This window comes from Pempheris klunzingeri, chromosome 20 (genome assembly GCF_042242105.1).
Source record: "Pempheris klunzingeri isolate RE-2024b chromosome 20, fPemKlu1.hap1, whole genome shotgun sequence".
Classification (NCBI taxonomy): Eukaryota; Metazoa; Chordata; class Actinopteri; order Acropomatiformes; family Pempheridae; genus Pempheris; species Pempheris klunzingeri.
In genome coordinates, this window is record NC_092031.1 from 4,678,009 (window position 1) to 4,700,973 (window position 22,965).

At 41.3% G+C, this 22,965-nt stretch overlaps 2 protein-coding genes across 3 annotated transcripts in view; both read left to right on the forward strand.

The window, feature by feature from the left end:
• Window positions 1-22,965, forward strand: part of mfsd13a (major facilitator superfamily domain containing 13A) — a 162,694-nt gene that overhangs the window by 12,455 nt on the left and 127,274 nt on the right. The window lies entirely within an intron of this gene.
• Window positions 969-22,520, forward strand: arhgap27 (Rho GTPase activating protein 27). Its single transcript, XM_070851524.1, has 17 exons — window positions 969-1,781; window positions 12,399-12,854; window positions 14,178-14,420; window positions 15,186-15,266; window positions 15,464-15,586; window positions 16,322-16,408; window positions 17,994-18,061; window positions 18,194-18,281; window positions 18,771-18,872; window positions 19,167-19,265; window positions 19,550-19,655; window positions 19,759-19,893; window positions 20,570-20,668; window positions 20,764-20,841; window positions 21,007-21,138; window positions 21,308-21,413; window positions 21,512-22,520. Exons 1-17 carry the CDS (start codon window positions 984-986, stop codon window positions 21,687-21,689), a joined length of 2,979 nt encoding a protein of 992 aa, XP_070707625.1. The 5' UTR covers window positions 969-983; the 3' UTR covers window positions 21,690-22,520.

Here is a 22,965-nt window from a genome sequence, read left to right on the forward strand (position 1 = left end):
ATTAATGGATTAATGGAGGGGAACACTGAGCAAAGGCACAGGGGCTGAAGAGGTCAAGGGGGCAACAGCCTCAGGTTTTAAGTGAGTGTTAGCATTTCTTGTTGGAAAGTCAATCAAATAACTACAAACAGAAGAAAAAATAACAACCACCAAGAGACGTAAAACAGCTACAGAGAGACACACAATGACAAAATAACAATAAACGGACAAAACAAAACCAAGAGAGAGGCAGATGATTAGAAGAGACGCAAAATAACCCCAAAAGTAAATTTGGAGAGATGCAAAACAACAGCAAAGACGTACAAAATGACCAGAAAGACACAAAATGACCAGAAAGAGACACAAAATAACTACAATGAGGAGCAAAACATCCACAAACTGACTACCAGGAGAAGCTAAAGGACAATAGAGACATAAACCTACTACAAAGTGATGCACAAACACTACAAAGAGACACAAATTGGCCAGGAAGACACAAAACTACAACGCAGAAACATAAGATGACTTCAAAGACGCACAAAATGACAGTAAACAGATGCTAAACAACTACAGCAGAGAGGGAAAATGATTGTAAAGAGACACAAAACAACCAAAAAACGACTCCAAAGACTTGCAAAACATCAATAAATGAATGCAAAATGTCCAAAAAAGACGCACAAAGTGACCAGAACAATCACAGAGACACAAAACTACTACAAAAAGATACAAAAACACCACAAAACGAGCAGGAAGATTAATATTCAGTCCTGCTGCTATGTGAGGGGGGTCGGAGCTGTTGTCTCGTAGTCCGTCCAGGACTCCACCACCACCAGGGGACCAGGGTTAAGAGAGGTCAAACTCCTGGTGGCAGTGTGTGTCAGCTGACTGACCGCTGAGTGTGCGCTGGCTACTTTATGAACAACCACACCAACCTCACATTTCCTTTATTTACAGCCCCAAGATGCTGACGCTGCATCCACAGTGACGCGGAGGCCACGTGGAGCATGGAGCTCGTGTCCGTGCAGTTTGGCTTTGAGTACACGGCGAAGGACGGCCGCCTCGTGTCCATCAAGCCTAATGAAAGTTACGTCCTGGTCTCCAAGACCAATGAGCACTGGTGGCACGTCCGCAAAGACCAGCACAGCAGACCCTTTTATGTGCCCGCACAGTATGTGAAGGAGCTGCCGGCGCTCCCTGAAGACTTCCCCGCTCCTGATAAGCTGGATTCACCTGAGTGTGCGGTTAACAGCGGCCCAGTGGAAATGGCTCATGTAACCACACGGGTGGCGGTGGTCCGTGCGTCCACTCAGGGTGGATCAAGAGGGACCTGCCGGTTCTCCACTTTTGGTTTCTGTGAGGAAGTACCAGATGTGAAGCCATGTGAGATTCAGAGGGAAGGACAGAGCACCAGCAGCTTTGCACACTCACTGGTTAATATAGAAACACACAAGTCCACAGGAGGGTTTTTGAGTCCCTCAGCAGCTCTGAGGCCTGATGACGGCCTGCAGCTGTATGCAAAACCTCACCCTGCCCCGAAGCTGAGAAACAGACAACAACAGCCGCTGCGGGACGATAAAGTCGACCAGCGACAGACTTTTCTACTCGGAGAGGATACAGACTTTCCTTCGCCCCCTGATTTACCCATATATGACACCATACCAGAGCTGAACATCCCAGAGTTTGACCCAGTTTCTGAGCCACCTGTTCCTGTCGCTTCAGATGACAAATTATTCTTTGAGCAGCGGAGTTTGAGTCCGACTGCAGCATCAACTTCTTCTACAGATGCACCTCCTACTGAGCAGGTACGTTGTTCATCCAGTATTAGTTTTATCAGTGTTTCTGTTCATCATCCTGTGTGATGTGGAGCATGTGATCCAAAGGTGTCATTGTGGCCTCACAGCCAGGAGAGGGCGTCGTTTCATTATGTACAGAGTGAGGCCGCCATGTTTATTGTTTTACATTGAATCAAAGCTTCTTTTTTTTTGACACCGATCATCAGGAAAATATCATTTTATATCGAATTAAAAAATTATTTGCAATTTTCAAAAGTGCTGTCGTGCGCAGTGCTGCAGCGTAGTGGAAGTCTCACCTAAACTGAAAGTCACATATTGCTTTAATTATTCCACTTCCTGTTTTCAGGAGAACAGGACATCATCTAGAGGGCTTGTTTTGTTTACAACTATGGGGTTGCTTGTATTTTAAAGTTGGTGGAAACTTTGACCGCTCTGTATATAAATACACGTGTGATATTATATATATATATATATATATATATAAAAGAATTCATTCATTCACAACTTGGGACAAAGAGCAGAACAATCAGCAACAAAAATATAAGAAGGCACCATATTCAGAGGTGATGCACTGAAGCAGCATTTTAATGTTGTGGTTGGTTAAAGTGTTAAAGTTCGTTCATATGTTGGGTAGTAATCATTAATAAGGTATCACTTTGTAAACACGGCACATGTTTTCTGTGTAAAATCTTAAGTACAGCTGTCAGATAAATGTAGTGGAGTAAAAAAAAGTTCTGGTGTCATTTGAGGGATGATGACTTTAAATGATCTGTTCCTTAAAGTTGAGGCTTAAATACTTTTAGTTGAGTCATCTGCCGGGTTTCAACATAGTGACAGTCGTTTGAAGAAATTTGTGAAAACTGAATCAGGACCAGTTGGATTAGTTACGCTTTTAAACTGTCACTATGGCAGCGGTAGAGCAGGTCATCCCCTAATCACAGGGTTGGTAGTTTGATCCCCTGTCCACATTTTATAGTGTCCCTGAGTCTAAAGGCAAGGCCAGGCCATCAGTGTGAGAGTGGGTGAATGAGAAACACAGTGTAAAGTGCTTTGGATAGAAACACCATACGGCTATTTACTATTTAAGTACTTAAATCAGTTAATTGTTCTGAAGTTGGCTAAATGTATTTAAAATATTACAAATAAAAGTGCTCATAATTTAGGATAACGTCCCCACTGAGTGTTATACTAACATATATTATATTATTGGATTATTAATGATGCAATAATGTCCGTATTACTGTTGTAGTTGGTCAAGTTGGGGCTTCATTTAACTACTTTATCCGATTGGGTACTTTAATCTATAAAAAATGCATCATATGTTTCGTTCACAAAATGTTAGTCTGGAAGTAATTAATGCTGTCAAATGCATGTAGTGTGGAAACAAATGGCCTCCCTCAGTAGTAGTGTATATATATATATATATATATATATATATATATATATATATATATATATATATATATATATATATATGTGTGTGTGCGTGTGTGTGTGTGTGTATATATATATATATATATATATATATATATATATATATATATATATATATATATATATATATATATATATAGTATAAAGAGCAACATGGAGCTACTATAGTCAAGTACAAGCACCACTGATTTAGCATTGCATTCCTATAACATTGACGCAATAAACAGTAAGAGAAGAGAAATAAAATCTTTTGTATTCCACACATTCGTCATCCTTGTCAAAACCTAGCTCCTACATTACCCATAATGCATTAGGATAACTGAGAGCTCAATTGATTTGGTGTGTTGAGCCTTCAATCCTTAAACTCAAGTAGATCTGACTAGCCGTCTATGGAGGTCTGGTAACCTCTCTTCGCTCTCGCTCCACACCTCTGGATTTTTTTCCCTACTATTTTCAAATTTGTAGTCCTCAGACACGCTGACTCGGGTGACATCACTCGAGGCAATGCTGGCCACTCCCCCTGGAGCCACACAAGGGTTTATACAAATTTGCCTATCACAAAATGCTGCAAAGACTTATCAACAAACTCTGATGGGTTCCCCTTTATTTAAATGCAGCATTTAAGTAAATCTACTTGGTTACTTTGCAGCGCTGATTGGTCCTGATTGATTTGATTAGATTTCATTGATCTTAAGCTTGAATCCTTTGTTGAATTTGACACTCTCTTTTTGCAGTGAGGGTCCTGAGTTGGAATACCGTGCTGGTTGAGTTCACAGTATCTGTGCCAGCTCATCAGCATATGAATGGCCGTCCGTCCCCTCCGTGCCCATCTCAATGGGCCAAAAGAGGTGTTTCTTGAATACCGCAGCAATAGCAGCTGATTCAAGGTCCCAGTTTTGGTCAGCGAAAGTTTCTGCTGCTGTGGAGTCACTTTTAGCGGGTGTGTACGGTTTAAATGTCGATTTAACTGCAGCTGAGTTGATGTGGTGAGTTGTTTAGCAGGAGCTGGAGGGCAGGAGCGTGTGAATCGGCTTTAAATTGGAGGAGTTGGAGAGTTTGGCGACTTTGGGGCTCGTAAAAAACGCTGCGTAAAGGCCATTATGTAAGTGGAGAACAGGTAACAAACAGGTCCTGTCGGCTGGGCGGCTTCTTCTGAGGAGAGGAAGGAGTTAAAGCCCAAAGCTGCCAGCCACTCCCAAACCACCCCCAGCTGCTACCTGCTTTCCCCAGCGCCGGGGACGATCCTGGGAATTATGATTAACCGCACCGCAGGGAAACGATGAACCATCTGCCAATATTTAACCCGTAGCCTGCTGCCCTGTTGGATGTGCTTTGTTGAATGTAGACGACAAAACAGTGTAGTTTCAGGTAAGTTTGGTTTTGCACCTGTTGCAAGGTTACGCGTCAGCTTGTGAAGGAGACAGTGTTTGATAAGGTTTCTGCTCAGCTGTGAGACACTTTGACTCATGTAATGGCTGCAGCCTCTCCCAGTGTATCCAGTGACTGTGTGTGCATCATAGCGCAGTAATTACCAGCAGTTTCATTCTTTACTGGGGAGTTTGCATGACTTTGGTTACACTTGTAGGAGTTCCTGCATTTCTTTTGTAACAATACTCTTCATAATTTGTGTTTCTACTTCTAAATGAGCCCCATGCTTGTAACAGCACTGTGGACGTGCCAGGACCCCTCAAGTGCATTTATTCTCACCCCACAATGGAGGGCCATCTCCATGGTGATGTGAGGGGGTCTGGCCTGACTCCCAACAAGCAGGGCTTTAGAGCTCTTAGTGCCAGCCCTGCCATGCAGTTGGCGTGTGTGCGCATATGTAATGTGCAGGACTTGCAATTAGCACAAATGTAGGTCACTTAATATCGAGGGTATGAAGGCTGTTCTTTGGTCTCAGCTGGGATGTTAAGTTTGGTGAGCGGATGACAAATCCAGTTAGATTTAACAGAAAGGCATTACTACTTGCTCCTTGAATGCATATTCACGGCTGTGCCCCTCTTTTTGTTATGCTTATGTGGGGTCTTTACATTATGCTGTAGATTAATGGTACCAGTGTGTCTGTCTGTTGCAAGAACCTCCCTTAACGTCCATGATGACTATTGAACACGGCTTGTCAAATGGATCTTTATCACTTTGTTTGGATAATTGTCACAAGAGGTCCAACGTCCCATTGATCTTTGGCAGCTAAAACTAAAGTGACCCAGTGTTTTGTCCTCTTGTGTCAATGTGAGATTTTGTCATTAAAAAGGGAAGAGCCCGTTCTTCCACGTTTTCAGAGGAACTGCAGCTTCATCGAGAGCACCTCACCTACAAGAGCGCAGTAATTCCTGCTGCTCAGAGAAACAGACAGAATCAAATGCCAAAAAACTGCTCCGACAGGTCGTGTGACAGTGTGACATCAGAGCTCTCTGTGCATGTGTCCATCAGGCACTTAAGAACAGGTGCATGTGGCTTTCACTTCCTGGTCAGGGAGCACCTTTCACCACCACCATTCGTTGGTCATGCTGCCTGAACTGCTGGGAACAGCGGAGCCTCTTGCTATGTATCCAGAAAGCTCGCAAGAGCACGATAATACAGTCTAGGCTCAGTTTGAGCTTTTACGAGCAGCCTGCATGTCACACTGGTTTGTGCACCTTTTTCAGTGGAACTGTATGTTCTGTATGCACCTCATATATGATGTGACGGTAGAGGGTTTGTGCTCATAAATAACATCACGTTCAAGTCACAGAGCCAAGCTGAAAAGTGCAGGAGGTCGTTTAACACAAGTTGTGGTTGTTCTGAAGGTATTTACAGGATCCTTTAACACTCCTCAAACCATTTAAAAACCATTTCCCAATTTTGTTTTCTAAATCAAGTGGCCAAATATGACGTATGTCCTTTACTCATCTGTTAAACACAACTATTAAAATGAAAAATGACTGGAAAGAAATATCAATATATACCAAAAATAGATTTTTACAAATTGAGCTTGTCATTTTTGGCTACTATCTTTTAGGAAATACAGACAGAAGTTGGAAAACTGGTTGTTATCTTAAAATAATAGATAGATGCAGATAGATTGATGTTTTTTCATCCAAGATAGTTTGAAGAGTACCATTCTGGAAATATCTTCAAAACAGATGGTCGAAGTGTTAAACAAACCAGGTTTTTTAAACATCGTTGGGTGTTTATTTTTCAGAAAAACTGATGTACAATGCTCTAATGGCGATACATAAGAGGCACAAAGTGGGCCCAAGGCACACAGTAGAGAATGTTTCAGAAATATGTCTAGAAACAATATGATTATTGGGTTCAGGACTATGAAATAGAGCTCACATACAGCATGCAGACAATGCAGAAAGTCTGCATATTTCTAGGTTTGTGCTCAGTCTTTCATCAACTCAAGAGCCTCGTAGACATCTTGCAATATTGATCTGTGAAAAAATGGGAAGATAATCTAAAAAAAGCCACAGCTGGTCTTTGTCAGTAGCTGCATGAGTCACATGCACGGGAGTGTCTTTTGTGTCATTACTATTTGTAAAATGTTTTTGTAAAGTTGCAATGACGTGCTTGATGACAGCAATCCCATCGTTCAGTACATCCCACCTTTTATTAGTGCAGAGCAGAATCAAAACCCACAGCTCAAGTCCTGAACCTTTGAGACAGTTTTCAGTTTGCTTGCATGCTGGCTGTTGGTGTTTACTTGCAACTGCAACTAAAGGTGAAAGTGGCATCTTTGCAAAATTTCCATTTACACTTACATCAGGGAGCATTGCAACAACTGGTACTAAAATATTTCCCCTCCTACACAGAAGACACTTCGTATACAGAGCAAGAGTGGGAGAAATCTCCCATGAACAAGCAACATCAGCAGGTTTTGTATGCTGGCATGCAGACTTGGCCCGAATTGCAAAGATAAAAACATGATAAGCTGATGGATTCCACATTGGGCTTTTCTGGAGTTATCCTGGATTCTGGGCCATGAGGAGTGTGATGTAAGAGGAGGTGGAGCCAGATGGATTCAATAGCTTGACTGTGTGCTTTGTGGCGTGATTTGGGCCCCAATTTGGTACTTCATTGTTTGATTGGATGAGTGCTAATGTGGTTAAGTAATCAAGCAGATTGCTGCTTCATGCATTGCTGAGGGAAGAGAGTTGTCTGCTCTGTGCTCAAGGATTTTGACCCTGAATCATGCTTGAAAACATTGTTCAAGGAGTTACGAACAGCCGTTTGTGTCTTACAGGTAAAATAAGCTAAATGCAAACTGTAGCAGACGAAACACTGCAGTGACGTGTGGAAGGTGTCCTTCACCAGAGTTACACACATATCGACAAATTAGACACAACAGGATGACCTTTTTGTGGTTTTCCCTCTGCACATTTGAATGGCAAACTAAGTCCTATCCAGGCACTAATGTAAAATGTTTTGGATGTTGCAGGAAACACTGAACCAAACCATGATACAACACAGCCACTGAACGTAGAAAGTGATTGTGAAGCATAGATGTGGCAGTAAAACCCCAAGAGTTACCCAGTAGCTTCAAACCTAGTTTGAGATTAACCCTAGCCCTGAAAACCTCTAGCCACAAATTGCTCTGCCTGCTGTCTGTGGACGGGCTAATGTTGTGCCATGTAGAAGGAAGTGTTGATTGAACAATTGGCCCTTGAGCCAGACTTCCTGTCTCTAGCATTCACCCCGGTTTAAACAACAAGATGTCTCATCAGAGACAATAGCAGCTCTTTTATATTAATGTGGGAAATTATTGCTTCCCCTTTTCTCTCATTATTGGCTGAGTGAGCTATTATTAACAGGATGAATACTGTACACCTTGGAGCACATGTAGCAGCACATGTAGCAGAAAACATCATCGTGTTTTAGCTCTGTATCTTGTTCTTTCCCTTCTTTCGAGTCCTTTCCTAAACTAAAAGGCATGTTCTCTTTAAAATGCTGATAGTTCTCTTTTTTTTATCATATCGTCACGAGAGCAGGAAGTAGGTTGAAGTGACCTGCAAAATCTGTGTTGCTCCCTCTATCTCACCCTCTCCTCTTGTTTTCATTGTCTCAATCTGCTTTTGGCTCTTAGCTCACTCAGACAGTTACCCTCTACCCCCCTATCCTGCGCACAGGAATTCATGCATACGCACACACAAACACAGAGGCGCACAGACACACACACCTCACACAGTCCCTTCCTGCTGCTATTGTAACAGAGCTCACAGTTCTCCTTTCTATCTGGGCTGCAACTGTCACAGCTGCTGCGAGAGGAGGATGTGAGCGTGAGGGCGTGTTTGTGAATGTGTGGTCGCCTCAATCCCATCACAAGTTGAGTGAACGTGGCCGCATGTGTGAGTTACTTGAGTTCGGTGTCCATTTGTCCATCTGGATGTATGGCTCCTCTAAATAGGACGGTATAAACATGGTGGACATGTACTCCAGGGCTTGGTCAAGCCACCGGGCCAAGCAGGGCTTGACTCTTCCGGTCGTCCGTCAGGTAGGCGATCCCGCTGACATCAAGGCAGCTTTTTATTGCAGCATCATATAATTAATGTGCTTTATATGTTTATATGTTTTGATAACGGTCTTGCTTCCTGCTTTGCGTAAACACGCCATCCCTGCACTGCATTTTTTTCATGCACTGAGAACAACGGCATAAATATGAACTGACGCCGCTGACAACTGTTGCTTAAAAAAGCTCAGCCGCCATGAATGTCGGTTTTGATGTTTTAGATTTTTTTTATTTGGACGTTAAAAAACACCTTTTTATGCATTCATGTCTTCAGTCTCAATAATGTCTTTCTCGTGTGAAAGCAGCAGTGACAGACTCAGAGTTCATGGGTTTCACTAAGTTTGAATTTTCCAGTTTCATTTGTTGACATCTGCTGTCAATGAGTTTGTTACTGAGTTACTGAACACGAGCACCTCGGGAACAAGTGGCAGGATGTATGATACACTATATAGCTACAAGAGTGACCCAACATTTTAAAACAAACAAAATGTTCCTTTTCTTCAGAGGTTTTCTATTTTATTTTATGGTCTGGACAACACACATGTTTTCTGTCATTTAGGCAGACTGTGTGGGAGAAACGTTGATAGTGTTCACGTATACACTGCAGAGATACTAACTAGGACACAGAACCAGTGGTGGAAGAAGTATTCCGATCCTTTTAGTAAAGTCTAAAGTATTTCCACATGAGTATTGTCAGCAAAAAACTCTATGAAAAGTGAAAGTACTCCTTTTGCAGAAAAATGCCCCATGTGAGTGATTAGGTTGTTTCGGATGCATCAGTTGTTCTGCTGTAGCTGCTGGAGGTGGTGCTAGTTTTAATTAAAAAATCAGACATGCTAGTAGTTCCCAACCCAGGCAGTCACAAGGAAAACCTGAGAGGTCGTGACATGTCCTGCTACATAATTTTGTGTTCATTTTTATTCTCTAATCTTTGTTTTTTTTTTGCGAAATAATGAACTATTTCACCCTGTTAGACCTTAAATGATCAGAGAAGTTTAGAGGGAAAATATCTTTCTGGTGGAGTTTCTTATTACTCATGGATACCATTTGATAAGGGGTCACAGGTCAAAAAGGAAACTGGTTTAGTCTTTGAAAGTGTGTTGTAGTTCACAAAATATCATGTCTGTGTAAGTAAAATCTAAATGCTAACGACAGATTTTTAATAAATGTTGTCGAGTAGAAAATAGTTGATTATAAAGTAGCATAAAGTGAAAAAAACACAAGTAAAGTACAAGTACAGTGCTCAAGTAGTTAGATTGATATATCTGCATGCTGGCATTCAGCGGTATCTTTTTCAAAGAGGTCCCAAACTACCACCCCTTTGCCTTACAATGTTTATTGTTATCTCTTTGTACAGTTTTCCTCTCATTGCATGTAGGATGGGGGCTGTTTCAGAGATCAATGATACAGCGCTTTCATTTCCTCTGTCTGCCTCTGCCAGTTGTTTGGAATCAATCTGTTTCAGGGTCACTTGTCTGGTTGGTCACATCGATTGCCTCATGGTTATATTTAGATCAATAATGAAGCAAAGTCAGCAAAGTGATAACATTGAATAGACAGATGCAAAACACACAGTTGATTGTCAAATCCATAATGTGGAAATGCTCTCCTCCACAGGTATCTAATACTTTTTTATTCATGTTAACCCTTTAACGCCAAGTGTATCATATTTGATACACGAGTGTTTGAGACCTCTACACCATCAGTGTGATAGTTTTTTGTATTTTATCTGTGCTCTCTATGTTTTTGTTTGTTTAAGATGAGCAAACTGTGAGCAATGAATTGCACAAAAATGCCGGATGTAGCAAAAATTATTTAAATACATTTTTTAAAACTTTAAAACATTTTTTTACATATTTTTTTTTAATAATTTGTCAGAAGGTTCATAAACACTCCAGTTTCAAAAACTTTGAATTTTCTGGCAATTATTTCATGGTTCAGGCATTAAAGGATTAACCGCTTTTATGGTGGCGGACGAAGTGTTGAAATCATTTGCTTAAAGCTGGAGTGCAGGACTTTTACATATAAATGAACGTTCGCTACATTCAAGCCCTCACCTAATGATCTCCCACAAAGCTGATTGAGCCTGTCATCGTCACGTTAATCTTTGTATTTCTCAGTATAACTGAGTTTTCTGCTGCTGTCTGGTGTGACATGCCTGCGCTGATGCTCCGGCAGTGATGCATTTCAGCTGTGATTAGTTTGCTGAGGGGAGGAGCAAGTGGAACGCTCCAGGAACTTGGAGTGGAGAAGCACCCAAGAAAAGTTTCGGATGCTCCATATTATATGAAACATATAAATAAATAGATAGCATTCATAAAACCTTCATACCTCAAAAGAAAGCTCAAAACTTGGATTTAGAAAATACTTGAAAGAAGAGGATTTGCATTGAACATCTTCACTGTTCTTGTTCAATGTAACGTAGTAATAATCAAGTAAAGTACTTCAAAATCTTAAGCATCTAAGTGCAGTAGAGGATTAAATGTACTCAGTTACTTTCCACCACTCTCTGTTACAGCACTGCACATTGAGCACAGTGATAACCAGATGCAGCACCGACGCACACAGCTCTCAGGTCTTGGTAAATATAGGTCCTGAGGCTAGCCGAGAGACAAGAGGTAGTTACGACGTGAAAAAGACAGCAGCCTCTCTTTAGTGTATGAGCCACCATGACGGAGTTTGAAAGACTCCACAGCGCCGTAGATCCCAGGAGTCTCACGGTCAGGGATAATAGTCTCAGTGGAGCGCAGGTGAGAAAAGGACAACTTACAGAAAGATCACAGTGCCTCTATTGTGACAGGGGTCATTTCAAGTGTGTCCGGGATACTTTTCGTTGCGTCACAGATTCAGGGTGCTGCGGACAGAGAAAGTCTTTCATCGCAGTCAGTTTCACTCAAATTGTCGTTCTTTAAACAAATTAGTTGTGATGATTTGCTCTATTTGCATGTCATGTTCCTGCCATGAAGCGAGTGGAAACATGGGGACCTCTGCTCATAGCATGATATGGAGGTTTCAGCGGCTTCCCACTTATAGACAGGAACTGAAACTGCAGTTTGTAATAGAGAAACGAGCTTTATTTCATTAAAGGACAACAACAAAGCAGCTGCTTCGTTGTTGGGGCAAGATAACGTGTGATGGTAGTGGTGAAGTCTAACCTACTTTTTAGTCCTCTGCAGTTGGTCTGTAGTCAGATGCTGTCGTTGGTATGGTAGTTATTCTTTTTTATTTTAATCTAGCCCTCATTTCAGCAAAACAGCATGTTAGTCTAATTTGGCAGGAAGACTAATGCAGACATAAACTCTGGACGTCGTTTTGACACAAGAGCATTAAACTATTCTGTGTTGGTTTTTTTGTGGACAATAAAATGATACTGGCATTAAGTAATGATCATTGTTGTGGGAGGAACACCTCTGTGGTGTGTGTCTATTTCAGCTTTAGGCTACTTCCTGTGCTGTGGTGCTCTGTAAGATGCGGAAGACGAACTATATTAAGAGCAATATTGAGTGCAGTGAGCTGAAGGCTGGTACTTAACACTGCTTTACACAGCTTTTATCAAGTGAAAAGAACACCAAAGTGGCAACACTGTCTTTACAAAAGCACACACACTCACTGTTCCTACATTAGTTTTAGTTTTTGCTCTGTAGAATCATCTGTGGCTGTACTTGAGTTTTTTACATCTGTGCTTTTTGGCCTTTTCACAGGTGGAGAATGAAAATCTCCGGTCAGACTTGTACGTCAATGTAGCACAACTTCGGCAAAGCATCTCTGAGTCTCCCCCCTCGGCCCCTTCGTCCTACTCTCCTTCCTATCTTGACCCAGAGGGATGGGAGGTGCACGTTGACCAAGAAAGTGGACAGGAGTACTACTACCACCCCTCCACGGGGCGCACCACCTGGGACAACCCCTTTCTAGAGTCTCCCACGGACCCTGAGCCTTGTTCCCCCTCACCTCCTCAGTCTCCTGCCCTCTCTCCATTCATCGCCTCCCCCACTGTGTGGACCTCAGAGTGGGAGCAGTTGGTGGATGAGACCAGCGGTCGCCCCTACTTCTACAACCCGATGTCTGGGGAGACATCCTGGGAGCCTCCAGAGCAGCTGAGCCCGTATCCCCCTCTGATGGAGCCTATGAGTGTGCACAGGTTTCACGAGGACGGGCCGGTAAGGACGGCCTGGCTGCTCTACTTAGCCTCTCTCTTTCTCCTGTTTTAGCTTCACCCAGGGGAAAGCTGTAAATACAGTCAGCTTTTAATGGAATTAAATCTCCTGCACCTACATAGCAGACAGGACTCATTTTCAGCAGGAAAGCTCACAGCACCAGTGCAGAACGCCCCTAACTTTAAAAGAACATAGAACGGGACATTTGTCCTCTTTGAAATAATTTCACGAGTATCCCAGACAGTCAGAGATGCTTCACTTGAATGAAATATTTTGAAGTAAATTATTTCACACTTCAGATGGTTTTCAGCTGTTTTTCTTCACAACACAAGTGATCCCATTTCTGCCCCCAAATGGCTTTTTTTCTGAGCTAGAGAACAACATTACTGGGCCAAGAAAGAACATTACTTTGAGGTCATGGAAATGCAGCGACTTATTTATCAAAGTCAAGGTAAAGTCATTGAGCTCTGTATCGGGGTCACAGTGGAAAATGATTCGGCTGACACTGTTCAGTGAGATGTAGCAACATTTCAACACAAAAAGCGAACTGAGGTAAAGGCCAGTGTCAGTAGCAGGTCAATGGATTACTGCAGTGGTTAAGGATTAAAGCAATAGTTTATTGGTTTTCTTGCCGAGACTTAAATCAGAACTTCAATACCAGTCTCATGTCTATATGTTAACTATTAAATGAATTAAATATTAACGTTAGTTTAGACTTTAAACAGGGAGAACCAGCTGACCTGGCTCTGTCCGAAGGTAACAACATCCACCTACCAGCACCTCTAAAGCTCCGGAGGACTCCAGGAAGTAACTGTGTCCTGTCAACATAACCACCTGTAAAACCACAAAATGCAGTTTGTACACTTTGACGTTTGTACACAGACAAGTGAATCTGAAGTTAATCAATGAGCTTTACGGGAGCTGGTAGGCAGATTTTGTGACCTTTGGACAGAGCCAGCTGAGAGGGTGGTGTTGAGTTTCTCTTTTAGTTATAATAAAATGTTGAACTATTCTTTTTAAACAAGATGGGAAAGAAAAAAACCCCAATTGTGCTACTTTGCTCTCTTGTTAAATACAGGAGAGTTTCCTCTTCAGGACTCCCAAAACCTTTAATATCAAACAATCTGACAAGAGAACATCGCTCATTTGTTTATCTACACACAACCTATAGACTTATGCAGCCTGTGAGGAGGATTTGTGAGCAGGCTTTGTGGCTACAAAGAGCAACATGCCAGTAAATTGGGAACCAATGAACTGCTTTACAATATATCCTAACTGGAGTTTCAGGTGTGTGTGTTTGAATGTGTGCTGTATTTCCACCCCCAGCCTCCTCTGCCTGAGGAGGACTACCCCTCAGAGGATTACCCAGCCGCTGATCAACCAAATGCCTACGACGAGCTCCTCGCCAAGGGCCCTCCTCCCACCCTCCCTAAAGAGTACACCCTCAGTCACGTGAGCCGGACCATCATCCCGAGGGCCAACCTGGACCGCAGCACCCCGTCTGGCTGGAACCTCACAGTGGAAGAAAACGGGACGTGGGTGTTCACTAGTGAATACTCTCCAGAGCAGGTAGCTCCAAGGACTGACTGATAAGAACTGAGGACATGGAGGAAGATGGAATTTAATTCCACAAAGGTCCTAAACATAGTTAAGATAGCCCTCATTTTAGCCTCCAAAAGACTTTAAGAGTGTTTTATTATTTTGACTCTCACAGGCAGGGACTTTCAGACAATCTCTCCTCAAACGTACTAAATTATTTAAAAAGCTGACCTGAGGATAGCGCTAGATTAAACATCAGGGGATCACTAAAGTTATTCCAGTTGATTGTTAAGGGGACATGAATCTCTGTACCAGATTTCACGGAGATCCATACAGTAGTTGTTTCATTCTAAACCAGAAATGTCAACCTCATGGTGGCACTACAGGATCTGGAAAGTCATTCGGATTCATCGTCTGGGATCATGACATACAAACAGGCTCAGATTGTTATTCTAAGTGTGTGACAGCATTATGTAAAGGATCCCTACAGAGGTAGACCTGTGAGATCCTTTTTGTTTAACCAGAACCAGCCGCTATATCACTTGCTTCAAGGCCACCAGACTCCGTTCTACTTATACCATAGTTATCCTTTAAAATCCTGCATACTACTCCACACTGTGGACGTGATTGTCTGCCAATCAGACGCTGCCAGTCCACTCTGGATGTTGGAAAGGTGCACTTGGAGGGGCTTTTTATATGTTGAGCTAAATAGTTGTAGTATTTTTTCCTTCAAACCAGTCCACTGAAGCAGCAGAACATTTCTTAGTTAACTAAGACATTTTTGTTATTTAACAGTGGATCAAGTCTGTGGATGATCACGGCCAGACCTACTACTATCTGAGAGACGGCTCCAAGTCCCAGTGGAACCTGCCTGAGGTAAAGACTCTTCACATGGGGGTCAATGAAAACCAGTTTCCTCTTTGTTTATCGTGTGCATTAGATGGGAATATGAATCATTCAGGGCACAAATCCAGTCAGTCTGGTTTAAAGTGTAGTGAATCGTTGAGTTTGTCATGCCATCTCTTAGAATCATTATCTTGTATTTAAATGAATACATGTTTTGGTCCCCTCAGGCCCCTGTACCTCCTGCCCAGTCCAGGGTGGAGAATGGCGTCGAGGCAGACAATATGTCAGTCATCAAGAACTGGAGACACACCATGGGACCTGCACAGCTCAGCTCAGCCCAGGATGACGTGGTACACACTCACACACACACTCAGACCTGCATGTACATGTGCGTGCTGTGTTACACATCCAGGGTGTGTCAGCCGGCTTTAACAGTCAGACAGAAGCCGTGAGGGTGAGTTCCTGTTAACAAACGGCGCTCCCAAGTTTTTAAACCCATATTTAATGAGGCAAGTGCACTCACATTTATAGTACCAGCTTGGGGACAGTGCTGCGGAGGAAGGGAGAGGGAGGGCTAGAGCTGTGCAGACCTGGGAGCTGCTGGATACAAACACAGGCTCTTTTCTATTAAACAACTCATTTGTATTAGACTGGGGGTGAAGCATCTTGCTCAAGGGCACAACGCTGGTAGGATTTAAGGGTAGCGCAGGCATGTGCGCTTATTTCTCCCTCTCCAGATTTAACCAAAAAGTAATCTGATCCCTTAATAATGTTCATTCCAAAGGTATTGGGTGGGATTGAGGTCAAGGCTGCGTGCAGACCAGTCAGGTTCCTCCACACCAAACTGAGAAAACCATTTCTTTATGAGCCTGGCTTTGAGCACAGGAGCAGTGTCATGTTGAGACAGGAAAAGGCCAGACACAAACTGCTCACACAGAGGTGGACACACAGTACTGTCTACAATCACGGCTACTGTAGAAAGTCTACATTATACAAAGAAATGTAAATCTTATCTAGTGATTTCTGGTTATTACTTTAAATGAAATCCTAAAATTTCCCTCCACTGTTGCTCCCCTGGTTTTCAGAGATTCGTCCCTACTCACAGGAGGAACACGTCAGACTACAGCAGTGACAGCTCCAGTACAGGAAACTCTCCGGAGACTCAGCATAACGTGAGTGGAGCTTGTGTCCAGTCTGCTCATATATGAAGTGAGGCTGAGAACATATCTGAATGGTGTTCTGTCTCTCTCTTAAGGCTTTTGGGTTTAGATCCTGGAGAAACCCCTATTATCTGACCTCGAGGTGGCTGCGCTATAACGTGGGTTGTTAGTTTGAGCGTTCACCTGAGCTTGATGCATAGATAACAGCGTCTATCTATGACGGGCAGAAGGTGTGACTTTAGATCACTTAAGGAGCATCCGTCTCATCCCCTGCATCGAATGTTATGTTCATTTTAATCTTCCTGTCTCACATTTAGAGATGGGACCCCACTGCTGAGGTGCATGTTACGCCTGTCTACTTGATTAACTTAATGTATATGTTCTCATTTTTATCTGTACAATAGGGAATAGATTATAACAGGAATAAAGGGCTTGTAAGGTGTTGGATTTTAGGTCATGTCCTGCTGTAGTTCAGCTGCCGTACACTTCACCTCAGATTTTTGACTTGTAAATGTGCAGTGAGCAAACAGAGATAGCAGCTACGATGATGGAAAAAAACATTTAAAAGGCCACACTGTTCCAAAACATGCTGCTTTACAACAGTCATGATAGTTGTGGAGTGCATCGCCACAACTTTAGTGGGCTGAATACATTTGTCTTCACCCTGTTCAGCAGAGGGGCACTGACAAAATGTCAACCTGAAAATGTTAAAGGTTAGAATTATAAAATATAGAAATATAAAAGACATGAAAGATTAAGACTGGTGTCATTCTACATTTTTCTCCTCATCAGTAAATCGTTTGACCAACTATTGCCTGATTATTATATTATTATTTCTCTGTGCTTCAGAGCTGCGCTGTGGTCCAAAAACTACAAAGTCACCTTGTTGCACTTCTGTGTGAAATGTTCCTTCATTACTATGAACACACACTGTGGGTTATTTTGAGTCAATCCCACAGAGGCCGTCCTGCTGCCGTAAATACCCAGTAAAGCATGTGTATTAATCCACAGCTGAAAATAGTCTATTTTACTATTTACTCCTGTTTAAGTGATGTTTTCTAAAAACTGCAGTGCCCAGCATTTAAATGTTTTTGTTAGGAGTGAACATGCTTGAGGCTGAGTGTCAGTCACAGTATTGAGAGACGCATTGTTTGAATTGGTCTTTTAATGGAACTTGTTGACAATAACAAAAATATAGAAAATATAGTCTTGTAATTTAATCATGCGAACAGAAAAATTATTGCATTGATCTCTTGATGAATATTACTCAAATGAGCCACATCTTTTTTCACAATTCATCAATTAATCAAAGTAAAAAATCAAAGTCCTTTAACTTCCCTGCTACTCAAAACATAGGTGGGTTATCTTTTACTTTTTATGATATGCAGCATATAAGGAATTGATAATAGTGCACATTTTACAAGTTTGGATGTGAATGCTGTTGAAAATATGATGCATTCATGGCTTTATTGGTGAGGCTTGTGTTCAACATCACAACCAGAATTGTGTGTCCCTCATATCATCACTTAACACATAAGAATAACATTAAAAATAGTGTGTAAACAATTAAAATATATATTTTTTTTTACATTTTCAGGTGCAGAATTTAGAGAAAGCAGGAATCCTCAACAAAACAAAAGTGTCTGAGAACGGCAAGAAAGTCAGGTGAGCTAAAGTGTCTCAAAACCATCTCAGATTTCAGTGTTTGGGTTTGGGGGTGTTTGGAGTCGAGTGTCATCTCCCCCTGAAGCTCTGATGCTTTGTTCTGTGGTTGTAATGGTTGTTCCTTCATTTCAGGAAAAACTGGACCCAGACGTGGACGGTTCTTCTTGGAGGAGTGCTGACGTTCCACAAAGACCCAAAGTCTGCAGCAACAGGGGCCTCGGTAGGATACACACTATGTACTGACAACAGAGGGACTCACGTGTTTGTACATAAAGACTCGCATGAGAGGAAAGTGCTCATCCTGCGTTAATAAGAAGCTGTGACATCTGAATGCTGCATTCCTGCTAATATTGCATTCTGTACATTTCTGAGAGGGTTGTGACTGACTGAGAATTTATTGACAGAATTAACCACTGACTTTTCTTTTTGTGTTTCCTCTTAAAAATTCTATATATTGCCCGAAACTTAATTCAATGTACGCTGCACTCTGGTATCACCTTCTGCACCGAAGAAAAGAAATGAAACATTAAACTGCAGCGTGACAGGCTGTTGTGTCACCTGTATGAGGAGTGACAGCACAGACACACCCTCAGGTCATAAGCTGACAGGGACAGTCACAGCTTTTGTTTAACACAGCTCGTTTCTTGGAATGCAGCGCCGTCGGTTTCAACAACAGCTGCAGTTTGTTTTTTTTTATTTCTCTGCGCAGAACAAGACCAATCAGATTGTACCGGAGGTCACGGTGGACCTGCGAGGAGCGTCGATTGGCTGGGCCTCAAAGGACAAATCCAGCAAAAAGAATGTTTTAGAGGTGTGTTTGTATGCTCAAATAAAACATAATGCATTCGCTGAATGTTTTTATCCAAAGCAAATAACACGTGTGCTTATGTTTCTAGCTCTGAGCCCATACAGTGTGTAATTTCAATCCTAAAACATGATCTCATCCTGTGTTTATATCCAATATTAGAATAAATGTTGTGAGTTAATGAGTAAAAGGAGACCAGCTGGGAATGATCCAAATGTGGTTTGTGATTCATGTAATTATCTGCCCCCAAATTAAGTCTGATGAACGTCGACCTTCAATTTCTCATCATCTCCCCTCCAGTTAAAAGGCAAGAACGGTGTGGAGTTTCTGATACAGTACGATACAGAAAGCATCATCAGTGACTGGCACAAAGTCTTGATGGACACCATTCGACAACTGGTAAGTCCTTGTAGTCGTTCGTAATTGATAAGTAAAAATGATCCACATGGAATTGGAAAAAAATCTCCAGGTTATCAAGTCATTTCGGGAAAGACACTGATTAGCTTTAGAGCCAATGGAGGTGTCATCACAGTATTTCTGTCTTGAAACAAGAACGAATAATAGCAGATCACTGCACAAAATAATATACATTTTTTTAAAATACGTTTATCTGCATTGGAAATATTCATTTTGGCATTGTAAGAAGATACCTCTGCTTGATTTACTTCATTTCTGTCCACCAGGAGTACCAGGACCATCATTCAGACGAAGACGATGGAGACGTATACGAGAAGATCGCCAGCACAGAGCGAGAGGACAAGGTTGGAGGCGGCGTGGACAAAAGAAGACGTAAGTTTAAAAAAAACAAACATTTTTTTAACTGTGGCATCAATTTGACCCAGTTCGATATATCAGGGTGTGTTTACAAGCATTTTAAATGGCTAATATTTAGTCTCCAGGCCGAGTGTCACACACTCATCGAGCTCTGCAGGAGACACGGACCAGAAGAGGGTTCGAACCAAGCTGATGAAGTTCCTCATGAAACGCCCCACGCTGCAGTCTGTCAAGGAGAAAGGCTACATCCGGGGTAATTCCAAACAGCCATGATATAAAGTAGTTCTTTTCAGGCTGTGGCTGATTTGAATAGAAGCAAATGGAAAAAAGGTACAAAGAGAAAATCAACACAGACAGTGACAGTTTCGCCCGGCCAGGCTGTGAACACTCATGTTTGTGTTTAAGACCTATTTAAACACAAGCAGACAACATTTTATATTTTCAAATGCACAGTTCAGTTAAGATCTTTATCGTACCATAAGTGGAAATTCTTCATGCAGAAACGCAGCATAAAAAAAAGATGAACACAATAAAAACACAATAACTGAGACATTAAACATGCCGGTACTATACTGTACAAGCAATGCAGATTACAATAAAAGGTTCATGACAAGATAAGATAAGATAAGATAAGATCAGCTTTATTAATCCCAAAGGAAATTATTTGTAAGTTAAATATTGAATAAAAAGTAGATAAAAAGACAAGACGACGAGGAGCGACTCTGGCAGGCAGCCGTCCGAGACATAGATAATGAGATAAGATTTAGATATGAGATAAAGAAACTGCAATATCAACAATAGAAATACATTAATATTAGATAAATGTTACATTAATATCTTTAATATTAATGCCTTTGATGATAAAACTGCTAATACAAAAACTATTATTATTAAAACCACTGCTAATAAAATGTTTGTGCTCCCTGTAGACAGTGTGTTCGGCTGCAATCTGGCCACACTGTGTGCACAAGAGAGGAGCACAGTTCCCAGTTTTGTGGAGAAATGTATCAAAGCAGTGGAAAATAGAGGTAATCCACCTTTTTCCCTGAGTTATATTGAATTCTATCTTTGCTATGTGCAGCATAGAAGTTGACTCACTGGTGCCGATGTGCTGTGTTTACAGGTTTAGACATCGATGGACTGTACAGAGTGAGCGGGAACCTCGCTGTCATTCAGAAACTACGCTTCAAGGCCGATCATGGTAAACTTTTACTACATGTTTACATGTAATAAACTCAATAATTCCATCAGTAACCTCACATAGAGAGAGAAAGCAGAGGATTCATCGGCTAAGGAAGGATTCACTGTAGACTGCAGCGCCCCCTGCTGTGCTTTCATGGGTTGTGCACCTGCTGTGTTGAAACAGAGGAACTGGACCTTGAGGACGGCCAGTGGGAGGACGTTCACGTCATCACTGGAGCGCTCAAGCTGTTTTTCCGAGAGCTTCCTGAGCCGCTTTTTCCATTCAGCCACTTTAATGACTTCATCACAGCCATCAGTAAGCTGATTTTTTTAATCTATAACTTTGAACTTGAACAGACGATATCACCCGTTTTGAGGACAGAACTGTGAATATTTGGTCTAAAATACAACAAATGAACATCAATGATACAGTTGGTGTTTAATGATATTTGTATCAGATTAATAAAATGTGGCCTGTTTTTCAGGGATTCCTGATTACTGCGCAAAACTGTCCTGCATTCATGAACTTGTTAGGACTCTTCCTTCATGCAATCATGATACCATGAAACTCCTTTTTGGACATTTATGCAGGTATGCATTGTTGTTTTTTTGACCATTTTATATTTCAACCTTCCCATGTTTCCATCAAACACTTTAAGAACGCATGACCCATTTTCTTTGTCTGACAGGGTCATTCGATACGGGGAGAACAATCGCATGACACCACAGAATGTGGCGATTGTGTTCGGCCCGACTCTGCTTCGACCCGAGATGGAGTCATCCAACATCACCATGCACATGATATTTCAGAACCAGATAGTGGAGTTCATTCTCAATGAGTATGAACGTATCTTCTTCTCCAGCTAAAGCAGTCACAAGCCTCCGGCGCAGACACGGGCAAACGTCCACATGTGTGCTCGCGTTATTTGAAGCGCTAGATTTACCTTTTCGCATGCACATAAAATGAACTCCTCTTGTAAAGTTAAAGGGCTCTTCAAGTTTTCTTTGCTCAGAATATTTGAGGTTTAACCACGTAAAATTAGTTAAAGGGATCTTCAAGTGGTCTTTCCTGAGAATATTTGAGGCATGTTTAACCACTGTTTTGTCCAGATTTGGCACTGGCACTGTTAAAACTATCTTTGGCAGTATTTTCGGACTGGAAATCGAGGCACACAGGTGTAAACTGGTGTGGTTTGTATTTCCGTCTTAGAGCTATTGAGCTTGTTGCTTGGTTTGCTCTTACTCTAGCTGTCTTAACCTCACAAGTCACTTTCTGGAGACTTTCTTAACTGTTTATTTTTATTCTTTTTTTTGGTTTGGTTTGCATAAATTGCAGTGATAATAGAACTTAAGTCAAACCTGGACATATGCATTAATGTTCTCTTTAAAAAATGATCAAGGATTGCTTCCATCTTTACTTTAGAAGTTTTAATGACATTTAAATATTGTTTTGCATTTTAAATTACAGTATATCACATATGGCAGTTACTGAGATTGTATTCTAATATTGTGTTTTTGTTTTACATTTTACCCATGGATTTTTTTTGTAATATAGAAATGTATAAAAAGAAATATTAATACCAACATCTTGCTGTTAAGTAGATGGTGCCATAGAATCCTTCCTGTAGATCATTTTCCACATTTTTCAATCGTGCTGTACTTGAAGAAACTGTAAAATAACAATAGAATTAGAAACAAGTGATACATTTTCTGACAGTTGGCAAAAAAAAGTCTCACCGCGAAACAGAAAAGTGGATTCTAGAGATTTATGACCTGTAAATAGAAATAGATGGCATATTTATGCTGAAAGTTGTTGTAAATGCACAGGTTCTTCCATAATAAAAATAACTTTGTAAAAAAAAAACTTTTTATTTATTTATTCCTGTCAAATGTCTCATGAAAATGTGTCTGTAAACGATCAACATAAACAGAGGAAACATTCACAACTATCAGGTATCATTCTGACATCGTAGTTGTAGTTATAGTAATGTAGTTCAAACACATACAGTACATATGATCAGAAAAATTTTATTAAATTGTTCAGCAAGCAAGCACTTATGATGCAGAATGGAGTGTGTTTTTTTTTTTTTGCATATATTACTGTTTTACTATTACTGCAGCCTTAATATGTAATGAGCCTTTA

Excerpts from the sequence above, each read along its gene's own strand:
- arhgap27 (XM_070851524.1), top strand. The coding sequence starts at position 984 with ATGGAGCTCGTGTCCGTGCAGTTTGGCTTTGAGTACACGGCGAAGGAC. Across the intron at positions 18,282-18,770 it reads CTGCAGCAACAGGGGCCTCG|AACAAGACCAATCAGATTGT; the intron begins GTAGGATACACA and ends TTCTCTGCGCAG. Across the intron at positions 18,873-19,166 it reads GCAAAAAGAATGTTTTAGAG|TTAAAAGGCAAGAACGGTGT; the intron begins GTGTGTTTGTAT and ends TCTCCCCTCCAG.